Below are 20,896 nucleotides of genomic sequence, written 5' to 3'. Positions count from 1 at the left end.
TGGAATGTATGATACAGATAGTATTTATCTAGAAACAAACCACAGATTTCACATTGGAAATTTAAATATTAAAAATGAACCTACTGGCTGGAAGAATACCTTGTTGCACCACTAGAGGTGTTCGAATGATGGTCTTCCCAAGTGTTGACTGCTGTAGTGGTGTTCGTATTACTGTCATACCAGGACGGAGTGGTGTCCCTTGCATCACCTACACAGACCAGAATAAAAAGTGTATGTGAACTTACAAGCAAATGCACACATCAAAACAACAACACAAAAACACTGAGGTTGGTTTGTTTTGGGGTTTTTTTCTTTTCAGTATAGCAAGAAATAGAAGGATTGTAGAAGGATCATATCCTTCTACCAAAGATGCAAGTATGCAAGTAGATCCACTATTTTTTCACTTGTGCTCCCACTGAGGCTTACCAGCATCTAAGCTATTAATTTTTCCAGACTGGAGAGAAGCGATATAACCGCTGGGAACAAAGGATCCACTGACACTATTACTGAGATGAAACAAAAACGTTGAAAAGTGGCTAGCCCAAAACATATTTACCAAATAACTGACAATATATGCACACCAAATTTTTGCTCTAAGCAATAAGAAAAACATCTTACTTGTGAAGTACTTGTAGTTCCTAAAGTCCCTGTGGTATTTGGCCTAATTGTTACAGTGGCTGTTCTTGGCTGGAATGAAGTAAATGTTTGACTTGCACCTGTTGTTGATGGAATGATGCCCAATACCTTTTGCTGAACTTGAACAACACCTAATTAAAGAAAAATTGAGAATTCATTAGTGATATAATTGCTAGTAGAAGAACAAAATGCAACTCCAGGATAGCTCTCAAAACAAGTCTTCAGATTTCTAAAACACCTTTGCATCTTTTAATGCTTCTTGGGATAATCTTTGTCATACTGTCAAAAGCCAGCATTATACTTTGTCAACAGTCCAACTACATTTGAAGTTATGAGACAGGTATTTCAGAAAAGATTAAGGAAAGAGTGATTCTTCATAAAGATCAGTATGATGGTAACTGCTAATCAGGCCTTGCATGACATGGTGCCACAAAATTAGTATTATGCAACCATTAATTATAAGTTAATCTGACTCATTTAAAATGGAGGAGACCAGTTTAAACCTTTCACCTACAAGCTCATGGTGCTAAAGAAAATGAGTAATGCTTTTCTTGTCACCTAAGAAACTTCTACACAAGACTGGTAACTTTCACGACTTCCTAAGACACTAAGTAAAATGAAGATTGAGAATCAAGTTTTTCCATTTAACATACATTCATGTATCTCCAAGTACTGAACTCTCTTCTTGAGGCAAGAAGGAAAATGCTAACCTTAGTTTGGAGACAAACTCTTGCTCATCAGTGAAGAGCAGATGCAGGCATAAATGTCTACAAACAACAGTGGATTTTTTTTTTTTAGTTTTAAAGAAAATTATTTTGTTGATGTTTAATGTAGATAACGAGAAAAAGCATGCTTCATTCCACACAGTTTAAAGTAGAATAATTTACAGGCAAAACACTTGCATTTTTCCCCCAGACACAAATACTCAATATAGGGAGAAAATGGTATACATTTTTTTTCCCCCTTCAAGTCACAGTTTACTTCACTGGAAAAATAGTGTCAATGGAGAATTAAACAGCAAGTTGGAATACATTTTTTAATTCGGCTGCCTTTCCCCTACCTCCTTGAGTTGATGGCACATTGACGGCAACAATCTTGCTGTTTGCAGGGAGTGGCAGCTTAGTTATCACTTTCCCTGCCATCGTTACTGGACTGCCTGAGATCTGGAAGGTCTGCCCTGTGCTGGCAATGGTTGTGGCTGAAGTGGCAGCTGTGCTAGTGGCTATTGAGGTACACAGAACAGTCAATTTTAGAGCAGAATAATTAGTCAAGAATATGACTATTTTCAAGTATGAAACAGCAAACTACAGGATTATTTTTACAATGTGTCATTCTTTCTTTGGTAAAGACATTTTTGGAAACAGCAAGTTACAGCACAGAATGCATTAATCATCCATGATCACTGGTACAACAACTGTCAGTAACAAATGAGACAGGTCAGAAATAAAAACATCTAGGAAGTCTGAGCAAAGAAAGATTAGACAGGTATTATTTTAGAAGCACCCTGTTGACATGGCAGAGAGTTAAGAGCAATTATATGAAATGCAGCTATGCTACATTTTGGAGAAGATGGAAGTGTTGGATGTAGGTAGGATGCGTCCATAAATTCCTCCTAGTTAGATTTTCTTTCCAAGATAAACAATTACCTGTTGAAGATTGGCCTTGTTTAACCCAAGTAGCAAAAGTCTGATGGAAATTCTTGTTCTGCTGGAATGTTACTGTAGCTGGAGAACCCACTTTTGTAGTAAGTACTACTTTGGTTCCAGTGGGAACGGGGCCCGCTAAAGGGCCTACCACAACTTTCTGTGGAGTTGAGACTGTACTTGTAGTGCTGCTGGCTGTAGTGACTGTGGCAGCCACACCTGCTACAGGTATCTGCTTCTGCTGTTCCAGCCGTTTCTACAAAATTCAGAAAAAAATAAAGAATTTTCAGATTTTGTAAAATAAATGCAGTATTGAAAAATAACCTTGGTAAGATTTCAGTTCAAGTCGTAAATGACTGAAGTATAAACTGTTTGCATATTTTAGAGCACTGCAAGCACAAGCATCCTTCACTCTGCTTACAGTACTCAACCAGTAATTTTCATCTCTAAAACCTTCAGTTTATGTTAATTTCACTACACATTTTAAAGAAAACATATTAATTAACCTCAGATTAGAAGATTAAAAAAACACTTTGAAAAGTACTCATCTATATTTGGCTTTGACTGTGTATATACAGTCACCATGTACTTCAGTGATACACCGTAAGGGTTCATTACTGGCATTCCGAAGTCTAGAGCTGCCTGCACTGAAATCCTGCTACAGTTACAGAAGACAATCCTCCTACTTCATCAAATTAACCATTAAAAATATTCTTCTATCTAAAGCAGTCTGCAGCCTGCTTAAATAAATCAGGTTCAATATCCTTTATCACACTCAGCAACTTTCTGAGCGGCGACCGTCAAAGAAGAACCTTTAATTTAGAGAGGCATCTTGTAAAAGGGCAGCATCAGTATGCTCTTTAACAACACCAAAGAAATTAACATTCTTCCCTATCTTAGTGGAATCACCTTGACACTTATTAATTTAAATTTCAGTAATTGGTTATCATTAACACTGAGGTAGTTAGAAGTGAATGAGTTTTTCTGATTCACAGCAATTCATTTGGGTCAGGGAAGACGACACAAAAAAAACGGACTGTAAAAAAACCCACTTCTTAATACTGCATGTCAAATACCATCATGGCATTAGGTTTCTTAGTTATATGTGTATACATATTTACTACATATATACAAAATACACCTGCACATACATATTTTTTTATGTATATATATATAAAAAACAATTCTGTGGGCTTCATTCATCCAACTTCGGATAGGTCAATCTTTTGATTTTATGTGATTAAAGCATGGGAAAAAAATGGAGTAATATTCCAAAGTTGGTCATACACCATGGCAGCTTTCCATTACAGCATAAAACACTGTTGATCTTAACTGGAGACTGGTGCTTCTCAGAGTTGAAAATAAAGAAAAAAAAAAGCAGGGGCAGCCAACCCTTGCTGTTTTAGTTGAGCCTTCTTCAGTTCACTAACCTTAGCCTGTTGTTCAACTGCCTGTGCCTTTTCCTTTTCCACCCTGTCAAAGACACACAACCAGAAAGAAAATTAGCACATAAATTCCAAACATCAAACTGGATTTCAACTCATCCAATTGAATTGCTCTTAATAAGAACAAACATCAAAATCTGAAGATAACTAAGAAATGGGTTATGGTTTTAAAAGTATTTTGAAATAAACTATTGAAAGTGCATGCAACATTCCTGAAATACTCAGATGCTAAACTCATGTGACACCGTAAAAGAAACTATTAATCAAAACTGGAATTTATAAATACATCTGAGACTGCAAATATGATGTATGTAACATTCTATAATATTATTTTCAAGGGACTCAAAATGTTCCAACATTCTGTACAAAATATTGAAAATGCTTTCTTTTTAATTACTTGAATATTCTAAGACTGAATTTACCTTTACTTAAAAACAGATATATACAATAATTTTGTGTTACAGAAGTATTTAAAAATACTATTTGAAGTCAAGCAAAAAGCATTACCGTCATAGCCTTTTAGTAATACAACACTGATGACTTCATAAAAATGGAATCATTTTAACAAATCTGTTAGATCTGCATAAATTAAGTTTTAGTATTAGCAAATAATTTAGTTTTACAATTTTGTGCTTTAGTATTACTAACAAAAGGCACAGAAATAAAAAGCAATGCAGATCAGCCTTAACTGACTGTAGCTCAAGTTTGTCCTTCTCTAGAGGGAACTTTTATTCAACATACACTCAAAAATCAAAACTTTCAAAGAAAGCTTATTTGAGTTAGTTTACCTTTCAGCAAATGCCCTGATCTCCCATAACTCCAATTCCTCCTCTGCTACCCAACTTTCAATTATAACAGGGCCTGTTTGCTTGGGTGTTTCTGGCCTTTTTGGCCTTAGTGCACTTGATCGAAGTCCCTTCCTCTGGGGTGTTGGAGTTTCTTTAGAAAACAGTCAAAACATACACATTAAGCTCAATCATGAAAGAGAATTGAAGTGTAAACCAAAATTCAGTACCTTTGTTAGTCTTATTTTAGAAACCGGAATGCCTTTCAGCTTTACAGAAGACAAGTCAGTTTTTTTAAATGCATTATCTGTTTCACACAGGAGAATGAATAGTTCATGTCGAGCTACGTTTGCTCCTTTGATGGTCTGAATTCATATAAATGTCTAGTTACCTTAATTTCTGTAGAAGCTTACAGGGAAGGGGAAAAATGTATAAACAAACATACCTTTTGGAGCCTCTGGTACACCAATGGGACAAATAATTTTTCTTATACAGTACTCTGACCGGATTCCATACGGACCAACATCTCTTCGCTTTATTATTTCTGTTGTTGTAATTTCAGTTTCAGTAGTTTCTAAAACAAATTAGTCCCGACATGTTAAGAGCAGGAAAAAAAGGTTAAATCTCCAATCAACCCAATATACTCAAGGTAAAGTAAGAGCAACTACAGTGCAAACTGTTGGCTATTAAAAAAATACGTGTAAAACCAAATCAATATCAAGCCTTTAGAGAAAAAATTGGAATTAAAGTAACAGTCAAAATTAACAGCAAGAACAGTTGCATTCAGAAACCCCAAAATGTAAAGGAATACCTGTACGTGTAGTTCCTCCCCCAGGTGGAGCTTTTGCAGCCATGTCATCCCATTTGAGACATGCCCACAGTAATCGCAACATAAGGCTCACTCCAGCCAGCGATTTTACTGTTTGAAGTCGGTACCTACCAAGAAAGTATTAAAGTAGATTTTAAAATCAAAATGTATTTATATTACCTAACTAAACCAATGACACGTTTCCCATTCTATCTGTACTGAACAATATATTTGTTCTTAATAACAGCAAAATTTATAATAGCTCCCATCTAGCCAACTCTAAAGAGGTTTTGATTTTGCAGCTCAAAGCGCTCTTTGAAATTCCAAGAAGGAAGTTCAAAATTAAAAAGGTAGGAGAAAATCAGGTTTGAACAACAGAGACAGTACAGTTATCCAATCTTGTAAGTAAAATTACTGTCATTTCAAAAACCCTAAATTCATTGTGAACAAGAGGAAAAATTTTCCACTTGGACTCAAGTTAGTGAAAAATTCACTTCTGGGCATGAACACGTGCATCACCTTTATTTTTAAATCCAGTTAATTTTGTTCTATCCTAAACTTTACCTCTAAAACATAACATATATACCTCCAAGTGATCCCAAAAGTTGGCCTCGGGGATGGATATGGCCAGATATCCAACGCAGGCTTTGCATTATAATTGAAATAGGGAACTTCTCTAATCCCTCCTCTTCTGGCTAGCTTTTTTAAGTCATCATTGGGTAAAACAAATATGCTTTTTTTACTGCTTTTGGTTACAAATTTCCTGTATGATGGCAAGGCAGTTCCAGAACGTGTTTTTTTGGGTTTTGTAAATTTCATTAACTTCACTTTGTCTTTCGTAGAATACTCTTTACTGACAGTCATGGAAGTAACCAATGTGCCTTCTGGGGTGGACAGAGAATCAGTCACTGTTGTTGTAACCACTGTTTTACGATGTTCTTGTACAGAAATGACATCAACATTACTGTGTGTAGCTGGAGTGGTAAGCTTAGTCACAGTGGTGGTGGTAGTTACGGTGGATATGGCACAGTTTTCTGTAGATGACACCACTGTTGTTTTCTCATCATTAGAAGCTAGAGTCTCTGCAACTTTAAACACAGTTTTGGATTCTGTAGAAACAGTTGATGTTGTGGTGGTCACTTCAGTAATAACAGTTTTTATTTTACTTTCTCCATTAACGTCTTCTACTTTGTATGTCTGTAGACCATTCTGATCAGCAAAGTCACTACTCAGGCTAGATTCCTCACATGACATTACAGGAGATGAAGCAACTTTCTTATCCTCAGTATGTTCGGTTTCCATAGATTCTGTTTCACTGCTAAGGTTATTTTCCTTACAGAAATCATGTGCTGGTGTGGAAGAAGGATCAAGAAAGGAAGATCTTTGAGGAGAAAGATGTTTTTCTTCAGATTTCTGCACAAACTTTGGGACTTCCTCTGATGGCTGAAGAGTCTTTTCAGCTTCAAATTCAGGTGAACTCTGCAGAGATGACTTAGGGTCCATAGCATTTTTGTCAACACTGTCCTCAGTTGTGATGTCACCATTCATGAATGGTTTTACTGAAGATTCCTTAGAAGTCAATGGTTTCATTTCATGCTCTGCAAAGGATTTATTAATATTATTAACTCTTGGTTCAATATCATCTCCTGCTGTCGCTTCATAGTTGACTTTAACTAAACTTTCATCATTTGATAGTACTTTAATGTCATTGTCTTTTCCATTCATTTGAAATGTTGACTTATCTTTTTCTAAGTCCATTTCAGTTTCTTCATCTTTACTATTCTTTTTGTCAGTAACACTATTTAGATTTGTCTGATCAAGGTATTTGTTTATGTTATTTGCTTCTACCTTCAGTTCCTGACCTTTCTTTTGACCATTAGCCTCGGTTAGTTGAGAGCTCAGTAGTTGCTCATCAACTTTCACTCCATCCTCTCGTTCCAAAGTTTGACTTCCAAGGTTTCTTTCAGAAATTAGCTCGGTTTTAAGTGGTTCTATATCTTCACTAACTAATTTCTGGTGAAATACAATCTTGTCTGCAGATTTACTTTCAGTTTTTCTTGGAGTAATGTCTTTCTCCAGTTCACTTTCTTGAAAGGACAGTGGTTCAAAATGGCTTTTCATTATACAATTCTTTTCTGAATCTCTGCTCTGTTGTTCAGAATTCCCTTCTGTATTTGTTTTTTCAGAAATAGCCAGACCATCTTTTCTACAGCTGCTTTTACTTATCACTGGCTCTGAGTTTTCACATTCTCTCTGAGATACTCTGGTAATAGGTAGTATTTGTTTCAAAGGCTTTTCATTTGTTTCCAAAACATCCCATTTGACTTTACCATCTGTATTTGTTTGTTTCAAGTCGTCAACAAAGGAACTCTCACACACTCCAACATCTTCTCGTACTTGACTCTTAGCAGCAGCCACAGGTTCAGAGTTGTTCTCTTTGCTATCATTCTGAATAGATCTTTCACCTTCAGAGGACTGAGGTGAGTCTTCATCTAAAAGCTGGCCTTCTCTTTTTGACAGCCTATTTGTTGAAGATAAAGAGAACTCATCTAGCTCACCAGTTTTCATAGAAGAAATGTTGCTGATTGGCAAGCAATCCCGACCTGTATCTTCACTTTGGATTTTATCTGAAATATAGGTTTGATTTTGGGAAGATGTGTCCGATTGACTTCCTTCCTTTACTTTTTTCATTTGTAGCTCATCTGAATTTTTCTGGGAGCTTAATGATTGAATGCCTCCATTTTTAGCACTAGCCTCCAGTTTCATCCTTTCTAGACGTTGTTTTTCTTCCAGTGTAAATTGTTTTATTCGTCTCTCAAGTAGTCCATCTAATTTTGATGATTTTACTTTCCTCTTGTAGCAAGTCCTTAAATGAAATCCCTCACTGACGTTGATTATATCAAGTTTACAGTGACTATCCTCATCTTTTATTGAGGATTCAGTTTTCATATCTATATCCATAGGTTCTTCCTTGATGATTTTAAAATTTTCAGCATCGATTTCTTTTTCCTCTGTGAAGAAATAATTCTGAATCAATAAGTTCCTTTAATAATGAATACCAAAAGTGTGTTTTTGCATTAAAAACTAAAAAATAAATGCACCTTATAACATATTAATAAATTTTGAGAAAAAGAAAATGAGAACTTTAGACATTTCTACAAAGATAATTTAAAAAAATACTTAACTGAGACATTATAGATGTCTCAACACAACTCACTACGCAGTTTTTTAGTAGTTACTCACAAGGTCATACACTTCTACACAGAGTACTGCAATGAATAGCTAGTTTTATAATGATTTATGTATATCACCTTTGTCTTTTGCATGACCTAAGTTTTCAGAATTTGTATCAACTTTTTCTTCATGTGACTTTTCTTCCTTCACTTGTACTTTCTCTGCTACTTCTGATGCGTTGCCTTTGTCCTTTGCTTGAAGATCATGAGGATCCTTCATTCTATCTTTCTCTGTTTTTACCTTTATTGGACCTTTTCTTTTATCCAAATTGCATTTTTCATCTTCGTTCTTTGCTGTTAACAGATTAAATGATTTCAATTATTCAAAGGGCTTATTTTTTTTAAACAATCTGCTACATTTTAATGCCTATTCACATATCTGTCAATGCAGAAAAAGAGAGATACATATATGCACCTATGTATTAGATGTCACTTTTTGCTTGTGATTATCTACATATTTTCCTCAGCTTTAATTTACATAATCTACCAATACCATTGAACTTCATACTTGTAAAAATTTAACGTAGCTAAAAAATATCCACGAGAACAGAGTATATTAACAATGATTATAAGCTATCAATTTTATAATTAACACAAATTATATGGATAAGTAACAAAAGGGAGTAAGTAAAAAATTAAAAAAAAAAAAAGATTCTATTTAATGCGGACACTTACTTGGCAGCAACTTCCTGTAATTTGCATTGGTATTTCCAGGCAATTTGGGCATAAACCTATGGACGTGTGTTTTACTGATCCAGCTCCAGCCACCATATCCTGTTACTCTATACTCCTCTCCTTTTTGTTTCCAAACCTGATGAATATTTTAAATATATTAATTTTAATCATGCTTTTTGCTGCACTGTTAATGTATGCATTCATTTAAAAACCTAAGATGTCTTAAGTTTAAATTTTTAACTTTCTAATTTACAGAATTTTTGAAGCAAACTGAAGTGTAATTGTGAAATAACATACAAGCTAAATTTCAAGATGTGTCTGCTGGAAATTGAATCAATTAATCAATTAATATTTTAAGAGTTCAAAGAAAATAGAAAAAGAGTTATACATTGATAGTTTCTGTATTTTGCATGTTCTTCATGCAAAATAAAACCTTACCTGATGTTTAACAGGGAATGTATATTTCACCCATGTTGCTTGCTGCATTGTTTCTTCTTCTTCTTGTTTTCTCTCTTTTTTTTTCACTTTCTCCTTTTCTTCCCTTTCTATTGCAGTCATTCTGCGTAATCTAGTACGTATAGGTTTAGGCAAATTTAAATATACTTAAAGTACAGAATTTTACAAACAAATATAATAAATCAAACAGCTGTCTATACCACCCATTTCAATAATTTAAACTATCTGAAGTTAAGAGGAAAGGCTAATATCAGGTTATATGCATTAATTGCAACAGGAACACTTCTTTTTTGCTTATTCCAATAATGCAGACATAGTTGCCTGCAGCTGTGTCTACTCCTAGCCACAGCTGCAGTAATTAATAATTACTAGTTCCTCTAGAAATATAAAGTTTGAAAGCGTATGTATATTTTTTGTTTATTTTTTACCTAGTATGCCCCAAAGATTCCCGCCAGATTGGCAACATCACAACAGGTTTAATTGCGCATTCCAATATAGCCAGAGCTAGTGCAAATTCTCTAGGTTTGCTGCACATTTGAACAGCCTTAATCCAGTTAGACCTAAATTGGAGACAAGATAAAAACATGAAACATATACAAGTACTAATACAGCATGATAAGTCGATGAACATAATAGGATAAAGCCTCCTATATTTGAATATTTAACTCGAATGTGCAATCTTTAGTCATTCATCACAAGACTCAAACTTATTATATTTCAATATACTGAAGCTTGGTCCTTGAAAACCACCAACTTGATAAAACAAAGGCTATTGCCCATTCATACTATTAGCAAAAACACAAGGCAATATATCTTTACCTGTGGGAAGCCCAGTTAGGGTGAAGGAACGATGCCGGGATATTGTTTTCTAGCTGAATAATAGTTAGCCTTAAAGTGGATATGGTAAGAACCTTGGACCCATGTACAGACCCATTCCATTTGAACTCTCCAGCAGTAGTCAGACAGAATTTATGTGAGAGATGTCGTCTCTTGTCATGGTCTTCCCTATGCTGGTGCTTGTTCAATGCAAAGGAATTAGTGGCATACTGATTATGATAAACACGGTATTTCCCCTCTTGACCTAATTTGAAATAATTGTTGATATTTCCTTTCATCACAATTTCTCTCTTTGTGTTCATTCGGGAGACTTCACCTTGAGAGTTGACCACCAGAACCTAGTTCAAGAAAGAATGATTTTAAAAGTTTAAAATTTAATTGTTATAAGGCTTCAACTGCCTATCTATAAATTAGTAAAGATACCTAGCATTAGTTTGTAGAAGCAAGTAACTGTTTATCATGTATTCGCACTCACTGCACAGAGAACTACAATATTTTCAAGAGCAACACTCGGAAAGCAAAAAAAAAGCCTCTTCAGCAAGTCAAACAGGAACCTGTTTTGCTGCTCTGAATTATGTCTACTGATGGCTTTGGGAGAATAGCTTAACTAAACTGAAATAAGCTTTCCGTGAAACACCTTCAGAGTAAATCACAGAACTCATATAAGTACCCAAGCAAATATCTTTGACTTGAAAACATGACATGGATAACTCCTCATAATGGAGTTCCAAATCTGAGAGCTTTCACTTCAGTCTGCACCAAGGAGTGCTATGATTTTGCAATGATTATTTTTACGTGAACATAATCTGCCAGTACAGATTTTTTTTTATGAACTGGAAACCTGGTTATTACCTAGCTACTCAAACAACAACCAAACACAAACCACTATTAAGTTACAGTTTTGGCATAGCAGTTCTGAGAAATTTGAAGACAGAAGTGAGAGAAAATGTATTTAACTTGCTACTGGCCATATAATAAACAATTCCATAGCTTGTGACCAGCACTTTAAAATCAAGTACATGCATTGGGTCACTGTTATACCACAGTATAGATAGCAACTTCTACTGCAAGAGCAAACGAAAAGCAGAAAAAAAGCTTCTTGTGACACAATGCATGACTTTTAGAAAGAAAGTTCTAATAACATCTTCAAAATCACTTTTTTTTTTAATTAAAAAACACAAAGCACATCAGTTTTTTAAAAGTTTTCTTTCTCCCCTGAATTTTCCAAGAATGCACAAACCTCTCTGTTTTCTTTATGTATCTTATTTGCTTCATGTGCTGCAGCAGCAACCTGCTGGCTTTTCATCTGGCACAACTTGCTATCTGGATTTCGTAATCTTGTGAGCATTCGTGTTGAACCTGGCGTCCCTTTCCCAGCGCCTGGAGAATCACTTCTTTCACCATTTGCTTTCTCTCCTGTCCAAGAAAAAAAGGCTTTTAAAATAAACTTAAAAGCTAAAAGTTTTCTGTTGATGTATGGAAGTAAAAATAAAAGACAAATAGCATGAAAATACATAGAAAGTTTTCCTTTTTTTTTTTTTTTTTTTACCTATGTCCTCTGAAGTCTGTGATCCCCCATCTGCATTTTCAGCATCATCAGGCATCTTAATGGAGTCATTCTGCCCAGAGCTGATCTCACTACTGTTGCTGTTTTCAACATCTGTCTGTGGAGCTGCAGCAGACGCACTGCTGTTGCTAGGAATCATCTGACCAGTTTCTTCTACAAAAGAAGAACTTGATTTTTAGTTTTCCTCTTAAATTGAATCAATGCAATTTTTCTAGGTTTTTTTTTTCTTTTTCTTTTTTTTAATGAAAATTCAAAGTCAAATGAACATCTTTTGCTGGACTGCAAAGAAACAACCATAAGATATTAATTTCCTCCAGAGCACCGAATCCACGCAAGTTTTTGTTGTTGTTGTTGTTCTGATCCAAGTGGTTTCTATAGCTCTGAATTAAACCTTAAACTTTCTGAAACTGAAATGTAAAAGACATTATTCTATGTATGTATTATTTGAAATAAAAATTGCTTTTTTCCCCCCTTTCTCTATATGCACATACAGTGAGCCCTTTACTGAGATTTTTGTTTGCCTTTAGAATGTAGATTTAAAGAAATTTGGTCCTCAGAAGCTTCTACCAGTCTCTCTTTCAATTGTATCACGCTTTAACAAAGCATGCTATTCTCACTTTCCCTTCCCATTTTCAATCCTTTCTTTGATCATCTCTTGATCAGTGCATTGTTTCTGAGGAGTCCCACCAATTCCACTGGTACCACTTTATCAGATCTTCTCTACTTCAAACTTAAAATATCAGCTTCTCTCTTACAATCTGGTGCATCTAGACATTGCTTCAAGCTCTGCAAGACTAAATAGTTCTCAGGTGTCAGTTGTCCTCGCTACCATCTCTCTGGATGGCTGCAGACATAACTGCCACCTCTCTTGTCTCTACAACGCTGGGTCCAAATATGGTCTTTCAACTTAAGTGTCACTGAACTGCAATGGCCTAGAAAGAAATTGCTCCCTCTTCCCAGGAAGAAGGCATCAACCCTTACAAAAGCAATGTTAACGTTGTGCAGAAACATAGCTTAATTAAAAAAAAGATTTGCCTATTTCTGGAACTCTTTCAAAAGATCAGGGATCCTATTAAGAAGACAACAGACCAAAACCTTCCTTCTGTGAAACATTCACAGCTAGCAAAAAGATCTTAAGGTAAATATTCTTAGATTCTTGGAAGAGCTCTAATGCAAACACATCTTGATTTCTGGCACTGCCAAATGGGTGACCGACATTATTCGATCCATTTCCCTTCAGTATGGGAAGAATGGAATCATTTTGTGCCTGCTGCTTGCAACAGAGAAGAAACATCCAAACTAGACTCAAAAGACCCACATTATATTTAGCAAGGATTGTGACATACTTTTGTTTAGGTTTTTCATTTGAATCTTATTTTCCTGTCTCTAAGGCTGGCTGCTTTTTTACTCTGGCTGCTTTTTTACTGACAACAGTTCAGTATCCCTCCTCTCTCTGAAATAATGGTCTCAAACTGAAACTTCCTAATAGGAACACAAGCATCACTATAAGTATAGTAAATAGACTGCAGGAAATACTCTTCATCCACACTTTCCTAAAGACAAAGCTCACTAATTTAGAAATAGCAGCGAGCAGCTCTGGAAGAAGAAATGTACCTGTATGAAAGTATCTCAATATAAATTTTTTAAAAGGAAGCATGAACCTACATATATATTCCAGATTATGAATTAATTTTAACTTTCATTTTCTCCTTCTATTGACAAAATTTATTACAAAGTTGAGATGTATTCATATGAAGAAGTTCAAGAGTTATTCACTTGGGTACAGATTGCAATTATTTCAGCTGGAGAGAAAATGTTTACTACTACACTATTTCAAACAAACTGTCTACATTACACATTTGAGTATTTCTTTATTTATAGCAACTGAAAATACATTAAAGTTGCTTAGAGTAACTTCAGTTACACCGTAAGCTTAAGAGAATATCACTCTAAAAGAAGACTCTGATAACTCACATCACAATGGATCAAATTGTGTTTGTTACTAAATCTAAAGCTCTTTTCTAAATACATTGTTATCACTTTATGACCATTGACATACATTGACACATCTAAAATACAAAAGCTTTTGTGCACATAAGTCTTAAATCTGTTTAAAATTCCTGTCAATCATGACAATTTTTATCCTGAAGTCTCAGTGCAACAGTTTACTCATGTGAATGAAATTATTTTATTAGTAATTGATATAGTAAATGAGAGGTTAAAATAATAAGAGCCATTAGCAAATTAGAACTTGAAATAAACTTTGATAGGATGCTAACAACCATTATGGATCACTGTGCAAAAACAAAATATAAAGAAAATAGAACATAAAAAGCTTAGCCATAGTCATCTTGGAAGGCATGGAAACAAATGCTAATGTCATGGAGGACCACAAATTTCCAGCACTGATTGCAAGAAAATTAACTTTGAAATGTTAATGACAACGTAGCAGTAAAGGATGGCACTGCAAGCAAACAGCATGAGTGATATACGCTGTGAATGGTTTTAGTGGACAAACCAGATAGAAAAACTGAACAGATTACCCAAATTACAGAGGCATCAGTAACAGTGCCTTCTGTACCTGAGAGTTCCTGATGGAGCTCTGATGCCACCTTCTTCTCTGCCACGTTGTTGCTATCAGGGGTTTCTGACTGACACCCCATTGCGTTCTTCCCTTCAGAGCAACTATTCTCTCCTGCAGAAGGATTTGTGTTGTTGTCGTCAGTGCTCGATGTCAGAGAGTTACTTTTATCCCCAATGACTGTTGCCTCTATAGTAAAATGCACAACAAAACTTTAGGGATATTCTTTAATATGTCTTAGGTTGTCATTTGGGGTCACTCATAGAAAGCAGCTTTATGAATTTTGTCCAACTATTTCATGTGGTTGAGATTTTTTATTCCTGCCCTCCCCCCTTTTGTCTCCTACTATTGGAAAGTCTTGTCTGAAACTATTTAATTCAGATGAGGAAAACAATGTTAAAAAAATGCTGAAATACTGCTTACTACAGATGTTGATCACAGTCTTTAAACATCATCTGTACCTCAAGCTAAAGTATCATGAAATTACTTAACAAAAGAAATAATTATAATATACAGCCACAAATAAACCAACAAATATTGCTTCAAAATAAAGAATCAGACAACACGCTAGCTTGGGAAATGTGAGGACCTTAACTAAACCATTTCTTTCATAAAAGTAGTTGTTAAAGCACAATCACAGTTCCTTTACCTTCATTTTTCACTTTTTCCATAGCTTGCTCAGTGGATATGTCCTCATTTTTATCTTGGTCTCCAGATTCTTTCTTGCCTTTCTCACCATCTGTCTGGTCATTCTCAGCATCACTTTTGACTTTTTCTCCCTCGTCTGCTGGCGTGTTTCTGTCTTCCTCTACCTCTCCTCTTCTTGCTCTGATAGCATCCAAAATTTCATCTACAATAAAATGCATGTCATCAATACACACCAAGCAGCACCTGCAGAGCTTATAAGCAGAAAAGAGCATGGCATAGATACTGTTTCCTTTCATTTATGGACAAAAAGTAACATCCAACTTTTATCACTGTTTCTTTCTCAGAAGAAACAATTCCGAAGGTCTAATAATGATCGATTTCTCAAATTATGCATTTATATAGTGATGACAAATCCATTTTTAAAGCAGAATATCAAACTTCCATGTCCTCCCCCAAAGCCTCCACAGGTTTACACAGGCGTTCATTGTTTCAAGGCACATTAACTAACCTCTAGCAGGCAACTGCAAGGGAGACAGCATTCCTTCATACTTTATATAATATTGGAGCAAATATTTGCGGTTGAAGATTTTTACTACTCCAACTCCTGTTGAGTTGGTAAATGTTTATGAAGATAGAGATTGAGTGAGCAAGAGAAAATAACAGTAAATTAATAAATAATTGACAGCCCAGCTCCAACACATGAAGTGATCACAATCTAGCACGCCTTAAGCAAATCAGAAATTTGAATCATTCAGGACATCCTGGAACACACGATACAAAGGCCTAAGTCATCACTGCACAGCCATGCTGGTAAACCTGCACGATGGTTCACCAAAGCTCTCTACTCACAATCCAACTGTGGCTAGCAGGAACATTATTAATGCAAATACTGACCTAGCTTCAAGCATTAATGATACATTCATAGAGTAGGATGTAAAATAATTTCCTGCCATATATTCATCCATTTAGTTGTACACTTCCCAAACAAATCCAGTTAGGAAAACACTTAACATTTTGCTACAGAGCACTTCCTTTAGGTCAGTCACTTTCACTGTAAAATGAATATTCAATCAAAATCCATGCTAAATCAGAATGAAGCAAATGCAGTTTGATGCAAACAAGCTATCAGATAAAAACAGCAGTTAAACTGTTTAAAAAAAATAAAGAACATTGAACATCAAAAAAGTTCTGGCAAGTTGATGTAAAAATCTTTTTCTCCCTGTAAATTCAAAAATGGACTGTTTTTTTGAATACAAGAATTCTAATAACACACTGGAAAGAATGGGTATTAGCAGTTTGGCTCAATAAACATTTTACAATAAAATAAATATAAGTTAGAATTTGATTCAAAGTGCAATACTTATTTCCATTAGACAGAATATGCTTACCATTTGCTGCAGAAAGGAAAGACTTGTTGGTGCCCCTGGCTTTGTTAGTAAGGTCTTCTGTTACATCCATGTGCCGATGAACTTCTTCACGCATTTCTTCCAGAGTTTTGCATAGGTCAGCTTCCCAGTAATCTTTGTCTAGGCATTCAGTTAACTCTGCCAGCTGAATCTTTGTGCTATAGTACCAGACTTTCTTATCTTTCTCACTTTCTGAATCTTCCTCTCTACAAGAGTGTTTTAAAAATGATAATATTAAAATATCTGGAGAGATGACAAAAATGATTATCACCCTACTTTTTTTTTGTAGAGAAATATTAAATGTCAGTACCTGAATGCAAATAAACCAATATTAATCACTTGTTTCATTCTCATTATATTTAATATCATTGTAACTAACCATCTACTAAGTCCCAAAGAATGTGCAATGAAAGAATGTACGTCTCCAGAATCCATAACAAGTTGTGCTTCTGACTACAAATTCAGGAAATCTGAAGGGTAGAGTTCTACATTCATAAAATATTTTATATTAACATTTGTACAGCTTTCAAACGTGCTTTAAGAGTCCCTTCTTCCTAGTCTAGTGTTACAAAGTTCCATTAGACTGAAACAGTATTAGCTGTTATCTCCAGTTTCACTATGTATTTCAAGAACAAGCTTTCAGTACCAGTAAAAATATGTTGTATTGCAAACCAATGAAACCCAGAGGCACCAGACCACAAAGAGAAAGCATTCTACAGAAAAGACCCACCATTCATTTTTCCACACATCACATCCATTAAAGAAATGCTCAAATTAACATTCTAGAAATGATCCATGAGGTCATGCATGAGTATTTTATTTCCCTTCCTCATTTGTAGAGGGCTTTGAGCACAGAAATTCTCTTGAATTAAAGGCTACCATCACTTTAGAAACAAGCTTAAGAATTAGAGCTGTCTCTTGACAATGCACAGACAGAACATCCAAGGGCACAAGCTGGCTGTTCTGTACAAAGATGAAACTTGTCTTTGGTCAGATCTCATATTCAAGGCTCAGGTATGACCTAGTGGAAGCCCCCAGGTGCTCATACTGACTCACTAACAGTCAGAGCAATAACACAGAAAACATTCAATGCAATTTGTTTAGGTAAAATTAGTTGATTTAAAATAACTAATAAAAGACTCAAGCTTTCTTTGAATGCCTTCTTGAGTTGGTTAAAGGAACACTACTATGATCTGGAGAAACCCGAGAGATAGGCTATGAATAAGAAGATGGAAGGATGGACACTGTGCCAGGACTGACTCTTTAGCAAGCAGGGAAAACGGCGATATGACGGATTGGTAACACTTAGAACTATCAGAAAAGGGAGAAGAGTAGGAAGTAACACATCCTTACAAAATCTTCTGGGGAAGAAAAAAAAAAAATAAAGGCAAGAGTTAGTTCTCCAACTCCCAGGCAAGGTTTCATACCACTATTTACACAAATTGTTTTTAGAACTGTTAGCTTCCTTTGATATATTGGATCACATGGCCCTGCTAAAAAAATGCTTTTTTAGAAATTGATACAATAATATCATTTCATGGATCTCAAGTTTTAACATTTGGCAGTTATCCTTGAAATCCTCTTTCAGTTTTCCAAAGCATAAAGCATGCTTCCACATGCAAAATGGTTGCTTTTGCTATGCAGCATGGTTATTAAATCCACAGGACATAAAACTGACAGATTAATATCTACGTGAACTAATGCTACAATTTTGTTGTATAGTTAATGCTTCTGTTTCATTATGAAGTGGCTTTATCTTAAAGTTACAGGGCACGTTACAAATAACTTAAATTACACTTCAGTATTATGAACAGTGTAGTAGTCAGCTTTGTACATCCCACATCATGCTGAAAGGCACCACAGCTGCAGGGCTACCAGGATGTCTCTGTGTCTGTTACTTTGATTCCATCAGCAGGATTTGAGAAGTTTTTAATCCAAGCTGCATACTTCTGAAACAATTTGTTTTGGAAGCATGCACAGGTACAATTACAATAGCAGAAGGCATCTAATTGCAACAGGGAGGATAGAAAACCTCAACTTAGGTAACCTGCATGAGGATATAAAAGAAAGTTAGGAAGTAACAGACAAACTGCATTTACTCTGGTCTTCGTAAACATCACAAATTTTTCATTGATGTTTTGAAACATTTTATTACTAACTGAAAGTCAGGAAAATGGAAATTCCAATAGCAGTTTTCCTCTTGCTGTAGTTTCCATTCTTTTTGATATCCAATGAATTAGTGATGTGTTTTCTTGTTAAATAAACACCAGTTAAGATACAAAACTTCCATTAATAAAACCTGACTTATCACTACTTCTGTTAGTTCTCAAATCTATAATGGTGAGCAGATTAAAATCATTTTGCAGTGCAGTAGAGCATTAATAGAAACCCATCTCTACAGCAAGGTTTTCTTGCAATTTTGAAAGGAAATTACAAAAACCATGGGTAGAGAAGAGAGATTGTCCTTCATCTGTCATCTTCCCCCTATTTCACTTTACTCTTTTGTGGTTACCAAAAAAGACCCCTTCTTCCTTGCCCTTTGGAAGAGAAAAATACTTTCATTATACTTGCAAAATCTCACTAAGGTTTTACACTTGAAATATTTAGTTTCTACTAGATTTTCACCTCAAAACACCAAAAAACCCGAAAAGGATTGTTTTGGGTTTAGAAAATTCAACTAACAGGACACAAGTAGTGTTTAATCAAGACAAGACAAGAGTCTAAATAAATTTCCATGTAATGAAAGCAACTGCCCAACTACATGGAACAAAAGGAGATGCAGCACTCCCTTGCAGATCAATCAGTTACATTACTGCTTCCAGGCCCACACTGACTCACAGAAACCATCCAAGAATGAGACATAAAAACAAACCTCAGTTCAGTAGCAGCACAGCTACATACATTAGTTTAGTTACAGTTCTATAAAAGTTTTCCCAGAAACACAGCAAAATGCAAACAAACCCTAATGGCTTCTCAGAAAGACAACTCAAGTGCATTTGCATCAGTGGTATGATTTAGCCCAAAACTGGAAGAGCTACCCACATACGAAGGAAACTGCAGTAAATCTGTGATACTTGTTTCTGTAGCTATGCAAATCCACAACATGTTCACATTCTCAATGCATATTCAAATTCTGTATCCTATTTAGTACTGGTGCCTCCTAAAATTTTGACTCAAGAAAGGTTATGTTAATACTGCATAAACTCTGTATCAAAGCAAGCAAAAATTAACATTAATTGGGAAAATTGCTTGGAATATGAATTCTTCACAACATTTTCCAACACTCCTTTACCTCCAGCCCTTTCTCAAAGGAAAGATGCCTGAAAACTGGAGAGACAACGCATGGGCAAACTACCAGGGATAAAACTTATGTCAATTTTGTACTATTTGCTGTACTGAAACAGAAAACAGAAAGAAAAAAAAATTAAAAGGAATGATCTGCTCATTTTTCATAGGTTAATTACCTCACTCTGAAATCACAGCAGAAGCTGACATCATCAGAATGAAAGACTACAAGACATTTCACTGCAGGGGAATCCTAAGGGAAAAGTAGGATTTTTGCAGAACTGTAAAGGTACAAGTGGGACAGCACTATTTAAAGAAACCATTTTCTGAAACACTACAGTTTGGCTATAGGGTTTCTCATGGCTATCTTTGGCATCAATTTGAAAGCAACAGATGAACTACAAGAAAATCCTCACACAGGATCTAATCAGGTTTCAAAATTTTATCTATTTAAACTAAGGGGTACTATGATGTTTATTTTAGTATGAAAACTTCTTAGATCTCAATCACAAACATGGGAAAATAGAATAAAAATAATCACTGCCGAGGAGCACAGTTCAGCATATTGAAATATTCTCCAGGCAGGTGACAGTACACCAAAACCAGTCTCCTATACATCATGTGATCACAAAGGCATTTAAGCACTACTTCATCAAGTTAATGGGAACTCCATTTTTCTCTAAAAGTTTGCATTCTCTTCCTCACATTTATGCATTTTAGGTATGTTAAAATTAAGCCTTAGTCCCTGCTTTCCTCCCCTTTTTAAACATAATTTGAGAATATTTGTTTTGGAGAAATATTATGGAATAATTATATTCTCTTTAGAGAGATCAAGTTAAAAAGTAAGTAAAGCTCTAACAAAAAAATAACTATAAGATGGCAATAGCACCT

General features: G+C 35.2%; 1 protein-coding gene across 11 annotated transcripts in view; it reads right to left on the bottom strand.

Moving 5' to 3' along the window:
- Positions 1-20,896, bottom strand: part of BPTF (bromodomain PHD finger transcription factor) — a 47,857-nt gene that overhangs the window by 15,992 nt on the left and 10,969 nt on the right. For 4 of the 11 annotated variants that reach the window (XM_031598805.2, XM_031598806.2, XM_090121751.1 and 1 more), the window contains exons 3-21: positions 16,703-16,926; positions 15,316-15,516; positions 14,667-14,855; positions 12,068-12,238; positions 11,759-11,934; positions 10,501-10,856; positions 10,110-10,241; positions 9,664-9,793; positions 9,226-9,361; positions 8,629-8,844; positions 5,904-8,328; positions 5,321-5,445; positions 4,955-5,083; positions 4,513-4,663; positions 3,710-3,752; positions 2,283-2,535; positions 1,697-1,858; positions 619-767; positions 85-208 (exon numbers count right to left, since the gene is read on the bottom strand). In XM_031598805.2, coding sequence (XP_031454665.2) covers positions 85-208; positions 619-767; positions 1,697-1,858; positions 2,283-2,535; positions 3,710-3,752; positions 4,513-4,663; positions 4,955-5,083; positions 5,321-5,445; positions 5,904-8,328; positions 8,629-8,844; positions 9,226-9,361; positions 9,664-9,793; positions 10,110-10,241; positions 10,501-10,856; positions 11,759-11,934; positions 12,068-12,238; positions 14,667-14,855; positions 15,316-15,516; positions 16,703-16,926 — 5,492 coding nt within the window. The remainder of the gene's footprint in view (positions 1-84; positions 209-618; positions 768-1,696; positions 1,859-2,282; positions 2,536-3,709; positions 3,753-4,512; positions 4,664-4,954; positions 5,084-5,320; positions 5,446-5,903; positions 8,329-8,628; positions 8,845-9,225; positions 9,362-9,663; positions 9,794-10,109; positions 10,242-10,500; positions 10,857-11,758; positions 11,935-12,067; positions 12,239-14,666; positions 14,856-15,315; positions 15,517-16,702; positions 16,927-20,896) is intronic. The other 7 variants (XM_090121749.1, XM_031598811.2, XM_090121745.1 and 4 more) reach the window with 6 other exon arrangements.

The sequence above is a fragment of the Phasianus colchicus genome, chromosome 20, assembly GCF_987193195.1.
Source record: "Phasianus colchicus chromosome 20, bPhaCol1.hap1.1, whole genome shotgun sequence".
Lineage (NCBI taxonomy): Eukaryota > Metazoa > Chordata > Aves > Galliformes > Phasianidae > Phasianus > Phasianus colchicus.
This window is presented reverse-complemented; position numbering and strand designations above follow the sequence as displayed.